This window comes from Lagopus muta, chromosome 20 (assembly GCF_023343835.1).
Source record: "Lagopus muta isolate bLagMut1 chromosome 20, bLagMut1 primary, whole genome shotgun sequence".
Classification (NCBI taxonomy): Eukaryota; Metazoa; Chordata; class Aves; order Galliformes; family Phasianidae; genus Lagopus; species Lagopus muta.
Window position 1 is genome coordinate 4,551,436 of NC_064452.1, and position 7,215 is coordinate 4,558,650.

Below are 7,215 nucleotides of genomic sequence, written 5' to 3' on the forward strand. Positions count from 1 at the left end.
TGCTGCACGCTCTAGCATGCCATAATGCAGCTGTGGCTGTGCAGATGTGTTCTCACCCCCATCGTGCTCATATTGGCCCTTCCTTGCAGCACACAGGGCTGAACACCTCCAAAGAACGGAGCGCAAGCGAGGTGGGGAGGCAGCAGAGCTAAAATGATTAATGGGACACTGTGCTCAGAGCAGCTTGGTTTGTGATATTAATAATGAGAGAATTCAGGAGGGAACATGCCCCGTGCCCAGCTGTGCAGCCGGCAGCAGCAGGAGCTGTGAAGATCTATTTGCAATGCAGGAGTGATTGAGTGGGCTCTGCAACATGCCATGTGCAAGGAGGGAGTGCTTGCACCTCGCAGGTCTCATTCTGAACCTGTGTGAACTGCAAAAAAAATAAAAAAAAAAACCCACCAAAAACATAGGTTCATAAATACCCCATAACAATGTCACCAGAAAGCACATCAATATCTGTCAGATATGGCTTCAGGTATGGCTTAAGCTTGAAAATTGTAAACCCGGCACAGAAAGCACATTTAGCTTACAGGGGGAGAAGCATGAAAAAGGAAATATTTAGTAGGAATTGATTTGCTCATAGGGTAAAAATCATTATCTGTGCTGTTTCATGTATTCTTCCTGAGCATTCAGGTCTGGCAGGGCGAATTCTGGGCTTTACCACTCACCATCAGGTAGAAAGGGAGGGATGAGTGGTGGATGCAGAGCTTTCCTGCATCATTTGACTTCCTATGAGCCAGCAGAGCAGTGACACACTTTGGAGAGGATAGAAAATGACAACTAATTATAATCTGCAAGCCGAGAGAAGCAGACAGGCTTTACACCTCCCTGGCTGGAGAAAAGCAGATGAAGGGAGCAAAGCTTCCCAACAACGTGAGCAGGGCTTTGGCCAGAGGGACTTGGGGTGTCAGGAACTGCTGCTGTGAAGTCCCTGCCGTGGGACGAGCTGTGTCCCCACAGCGTTATGGGATGGCCGAGTCCCCTAGGGAGTCCCTGCCCTGCTGGGAGCGGTGCGGTGTGAGCTGACCCGGCGCAGAATGAGGCTTTCGAAGGAACTGATGGAAAACTTCGCTAAATCTGGGTGAAAAAAAGGCCATATCTCCAAATAAGGTGCGGATGGATGCTGAGCGCTTTCGGAGCGCGTCGCCCCGAGCGGCTGTTCCGCGGGTGTGCGGGGACCTCTGGCGGTAGCGCCTGTCCCTGCCCGAGCCCGGTGCGGGGCACGGAGGGCGATTTGGGCTCCGATCCGGCGTCAGAGGACTGTTTGCAACCGGACTTGGGAACTTCTGTCACTCAAACCATCTCTGGTTAATGGCATCGCTGCAGAAAGAGGGAGAAAAGCATTATCAAGGCTGAAAACAGGGGATTTGTAGGAAATCCCACGGCAAGTCTTTGGAAAATCAAGGAAAACCTAAAAAGCTAAAAGTAGCTGAAAGATAGAATGTGTGTGGCTGCTGGTGGTGCTCCAGCAGTGGGATCAGAGCCCCGCAATCAGAGATGCTATTATCAGAGCTTAAATTCCTTCCACGAGGAAGTGGCCATGAGAGCCCTCCAGCGCCCGGAGACACGCTCACTGTTCCTGAACGGGGCCAAAGTGTTTCATAACCCAGAGAACAAAGCAGCACGTGGGGCAGCGTCACAGCCAGGACAGGCAGTGCCAGACCCACAGCGTTGCAGGGGCCGGGGCACTGCAGGGTCAGAGTTTCCCCTTGGAAACAGACAGCTTTTCTGAGGCTAAAACACTGTCAGTAAATGATTTTCCTACTTGGTAGCCCAGCGGGTGTGCAGCTCCATCTGGGCACAGGCAATGCACCCATCCCTCTGCATCCCTTAATGCTAAGCAGAATGAGCTCTGTGCTTGGCTTTCCCACTGCTGATTAGCCTGTGTGATCCCTCTGTCCTAATGCATGAGGTTATATATAACCTCCTGTGGATTACTCCAAGCAGTGTCTCCCCCTCCACTCAACTGTGATAAAATTCCTTTGTCTTTCTGGCTTTTAAGCAAATTTCTGCAGCACGAGATTCTTTCCTATCAGCAGGGACTATCTCACCCCTTTCCCTTGACACTGATTTATTCCCTCTGCAACATCTCTCCCATCAGCCCGTCACTTGTTGCAGTTTCAGTGCCCGTTGCTCCAGACAGAGCAGTGACAGTGAGCTCAGACTCCACGCTTTTTGTACTTAAGCAAAAAGAACAGATGATCTCCTCTCAGATTAATACCTCACAGGAGAGGCAGCCCCTGACATCACTCGGTGTGCATGCAGTGATTCATCTGAATAAGGTCTGCGTGGCATCCTCGCTCCTGGTGGAGACGTCAAAAAGCAACAAGAGATCATCAGATCACGAGCAGCAGGAAAAGCAGTGTCGTGGTGGGATGGAGCTGAGGAAAGTGTGGGTATGTGACCCTGAATTTCTACACGGAGCAGATCTGGATTGCCTCGAGAGCAGGGAGCTGCTCGTGGGATGGGATGTAGGACAAAGGGATGGAGGGCAGCAGTGTGGTGGATGCAGCATTCATATTTCTTTTTTTGGCAGAGGAACTGGAGCTTTTTGGTCAATAAACCCACAGTGAGATGTGGTGTTTGCATAGAGTCTGTGCCCATGGTGAGGGATGGGACAGTGGGGCAAGCACCAGGAATACTTTGGGGTGAAGCATTGGGGGTGGATGTTGTTGAGTCCCCTGGTGCCATTGGGGTGCAGGAGGAAGGAAGGTGGAGGCAGGATGAGGAAGGTGTCCCTATCTCCCAGTCTCCCCCTCTCCAGATGTTCCTGTCTCCAGATATCCCCATCTCCAGGCATCTTCAGCTCCTAGCGTCCCCACCTCCCAGTGTCCCTGTCTCCAGGTGTCTCCAGCTCCCGCTGTTCCCCTTTTCCAGACGTCCCCCTCTCCAGATATCCCCATCTCCAGGCGTACTCATCACCCGCTGTCCCCATCCCGGCGTCCCCATCTCCAGATGTCCCCACCTCCCGGTGTCCCCAGTTCTGGTGCCGCGATCCCCAGCCCCTCTCTTCACTTTCATTCTCGCATTTCCCTCTACTCACTTCCGGACCGGGACACGGCGATACCCGGTAACGACACCCGATTACACGGCGATACCCGGTAACGGGGCGAGGCGATGCGATGCCTGGGGCGGTGCCGGTGCCCGGGGCGGAGGCTACGGGGCGAGGCGGAGCCGTCGGTCAGCGCATTCGGTGCCCCCCATGGGAGACAACGGATGCCCATGGCTCTGGGGCCGGACTTGCTGCTGGTCGCCGGTTCTTTCGCCGCTTTCCGCTTGTTGAACCGCGGGGTGGAGCGGTTGATGCCCCCGCCGCCCTCGGCTCGGCGGAACCGCTGGAAGTGGCGGAACATCTGGACGTCGCTGGCACACAGCGTGCTGAGCGGCGGCGGGGCGCTGGCGGGGTGAGCAGCCGGGATCTGACAGCGAGGGACCGCGATGGGAACGTAGGGCCGAGGGGACAACGAGGGAGGTTGTGCGTATGGGGAGGGGGAAAGGGCGTCGGGAGGGCTTTGGGGGAGGGGGAGGGACGGGGTGGATGGAGCCCTAGGGGGTGTTGGGGAAGGATGGATGGGATCCTAGGGAGTAATGGGGATGGGGTGGATGGGGTGGTGCTGGGGAGAAGATCCTAGAGGGAAATGGGATGGGGTGGATGGAACCGTAGGAGGGCAGGGTGGAGAAGGGATGGATGTGGAGATGGGGAGGTAATCTGGGGTACAGAGTGATGGAGGAGGAAATGAGGGGTGCAAGGGGATACTGGGGTAGCAGGCTATAGGAAGACTTGTGGAGGACAGGAGGATAACATGGCTATGGGGGGAGGCAAAGGGGAAAGAAGGGTTCTAGGGTGTCAGCAGTGCCCACTGAGGAGAGTGGAAGAAGTCTGGAGGGCTTCCTCAAGGGAAGGGAGCCAAAGGCACTGCTTGGCACTCACAGCCCATCTCCCCACAGGTTCTGTCTCTACCCTGGGCTGCACGAGGATCTGGTGGGCACACATCCACCCGGGGCACACAGCCTGGTGGCCGTGTCTGTAGGTGAGATGGGGGAACGTGGTTCTGGGGGTCCCTGTTGGTGCCTAATGCCAGCCCCCCACCCACGTCCCGGGCAGCGACGTCTCAGGCACCACAGACAATTGCCTTATTCTTGGCAAGGACAGAGGCTCCTTTTTGTGCCCACACATCCAGAGCTGGGAGGTACTGAGCTGCCCGTCACCGTCCTCATCGGGCAGCCAAGGCTTGGAGCATCCCAAAATTGTCTGTGATGTGTGATCGGTGTGGCTTCCCTGCAAATCCATGTGCTGAACTTGCTAGGAGTTTTGAGTCCCATAGCCATCCCTCTCTTTGTAACCTTGTGTTTCTGTCACCAGCCATGTGGTCAGTGCTAGCAAGATCCCCACCACCGCTATGGCTCAGCAAGGAGGTTTAAGTACATGAAATGCTGATGTGGGGTTGTTCTGGTGGCAGTAAATCCACCATGCCGCAAGGAATTGGGATCCAACCCTAGGGTACTAACACGGGTGAGGGTACAAGTGCTGCCCTACAGACCTTCCTGGCCACCCCCTTCCTTGCTTATAGCCTCTCCGTTCCCAGGTTATTTCCTAGAAGACTTTGTGGACATGCTATGCAATCAGAAACTCCACCAGTCCTGGGAGCTGCTCTTCCATCACTCTGTGGTGAGTCTGCTGGGTGGGAGTGGGTCTGGGGAATGCCCAGGGAGATGGTAAAGTAGGAACAGACAGATCCATTACCTTAATTTTCCAGCAGGCTGCAGGGGGCACAGGATTCTGCAGGGCCCAGGGAGGGAAAACAGGAGAGGTGGTGGTGGGACGCAGCTGGGGGAGGCGATTTTCAGCCCTGCAACTCTGCAACTCATGAGTCAAAAGGTCATCCACACAATAGAGCTAATTCAGGCTGAGACAGTGATTTAGCAAGCAGATAATCTCATTATAGAACCAATACACAGAACAGCATTAATGGTATAAACTGAAGAAAAGTCTGAGTGGTGTAAGGCACAGGCAGGCAGAGCCTGTCCCCTGTCACCACAGGGAGGATGCAGGGCAGTTGTACCCGCTCTGCCCCCACAGCTCCATCCTGAGGCATCCCAGAGCTTCCTGATGGGAGTTCACAAGGGCTGTCATGCAGCAAAGCCATTTAATCCTTGCAGTGTACCTGTCTCAGGGAGGATTTCTGAGCCAGCAGCAGCTCTAGCCCTGGGCTACACGTCTCCCTCCCTAACAGCAGTGTGCAGAAAAACCTGCTGGGCCACCATCCACTGCATGCCCCAGGCCATAATGGCAGGGTTAGGGCTGGCTGTTGGATTTCCTCTTTCAACCTGGAGTTTATAGAAGTGTTTTCCACTTGGCCTGCTGGAAAATAGCAACATACTAAGGTTTTGTGCAATGGTGGGGAGACTTTATCTTGTTTATGGGGCTGCAGAGCTGTGTGAAGTGGTGACCAGTGGCTTGGCTCCAACATGACAACTGTTTCCAGCTCTGCTTCACCCCTGTGCCTGAGCATGAAGGGCTGCACAGCAAGCAGTGCCTGTGCTCAGCCTCTCTTCTTTCTCTTTCCCAGGTGATTGTCTGCTTTGGCATTGCAGTGCTGCTCCATCAGTACGTGGGTTTTGCCCTCGTGGCCTTACTGGTGGAGATTAACTCCATCTTCCTCCACCTACGCCAAATCCTGCTCATGGCCGACCTGGTGCACACCGCCTGCTACCGCCTCAACAGCATCATCAACCTGGGCACCTACGTGGTGTTCCGCATTGCCACGCTGGCCTGGATGACACACTGGCTGTTCCTCAACCGGCAGCACGTGCCCCTGGCCACATACACTGTGGGCACAGTTGGCATGGCAATCATGACCCCCATGAACATCATCCTCTTCTATCGCCTGCTACGTAGTGACTTCTTCAAGTCCAGCCGGGACACGCGCAGGGAGAAGGAGAAATAGCATGGAGCAGCTATGAGCTCATGGAGGAGGACAGCAAAGAGCTGGTGGGGAATAAGAATGGCTATTTCAGTGTTGCTTGGACTTAAGGTTGTGGATCCTGGGCAGAGAAGGTGCTGGTGGACCAGGCACTGGGGCTCTGCTCTCCAGCACCTTTGGATGATGTGGTCGAACAACCAGGAGCTGCTCAGAGAAGCTCTGAAGGCTCTAACAGCCCTGAGACACCACTGAGAAGGGAGCAGGGAGAAGAGCATTGTTTCCCCATGCTTTTCTGGATATGCAAACACCACTGTGAGTTTCTAACCTCTTAGGTGCTGCACCCTGCAGGGTCCTATTGCCTAAGGGACTCTGTGCTACCTCCAGCACTTCCCATGGGAAAGCACCAGGCAAGAGAAGCTCCAAGGCTTTGCCCTTGAGGCCAGGGCTGATAAAAGCCAAATCCTGCACCCATCCCTGATGAGATTGTGCCAGGTGAGAGATGAAGGCTTGGACTTGTCCTTGTCAGATGCTGCTGGCACTGGACTAGGGACAGTGGGAGCCATAGTGCCATACTTGGGGACTGCTGCTAACTTCAGACAACTGGAGATATTCTAGTGTTGTTTTCTTCCCAGATCTATTAAGTCCCCATAAATGAGTGTGGGAATGCGTGAGCTGCAGACCAGGATGGTGTGTGATAGTTGTTTCCCGTGGATGAGATGTTTTCAGATGGGCCAGATATGGGCATCTATGAGGAACCAGAAGTCCTGCTGCAGAGCCCGGTGTAATGCTCTCAAGCAGCAGCAAGAGCTCTTACTAACACAGGCTTTCAATAAATGGCAAATGAAAGAGCTCAAGTGGAAGAGGCTTAGAGGGAAAGAAAAACTCTGCATCTCAGCTTGCTCCAAAGGTGTCACTGGCTTCCTGTCCTCCATCTCCTTGCTCTGGGATAAAAACACAGTGTGCTGGCTCATGCCTGATGCTGTGTGCAGTAAAGCGGGGCAGCTTCCTGGTGCAAGGAATTGGAAGGTTTGAATGCTGTTTCCCTTTACATTTCCCACTGATTCCCATACACAGAACCCTTCCCATCAGCCTAGCAGCACGTATGAGCCCACCTCGCACAGGGCTGCATGTAGTTGCTTTGAAAAATCCACTAGATCTGTCGTGCTCTCTGCACAGCAGGCAACTTTTTACCCCCAAACCACTCATTTGCTTTGGAAAGCTGTGGGAGAGGCTGAAACTGCTCAGAGTGCCCCTGTCAGCAGTGTTGGCTGCCCACACCATGACTGCT

The 7,215-nt window shown here is 54.2% G+C and overlaps 1 protein-coding gene across 1 annotated transcript; it reads left to right on the forward strand.

Annotated features, from left to right (window-relative positions):
* Positions 1-3,071: 3,071 nt before the first annotated feature.
* Positions 3,072-6,792, forward strand: TLCD2 (TLC domain containing 2). The gene is made up of 4 exons (XM_048966955.1): positions 3,072-3,407; positions 3,952-4,034; positions 4,590-4,672; positions 5,574-6,792. The coding sequence occupies exons 1-4, from the start codon at positions 3,121-3,123 to the stop codon at positions 5,949-5,951; spliced, it is 831 nt and encodes a 276-aa protein (XP_048822912.1). The 5' UTR covers positions 3,072-3,120; the 3' UTR covers positions 5,952-6,792.
* The last annotated feature ends 423 nt before the right edge of the window (positions 6,793-7,215 follow it).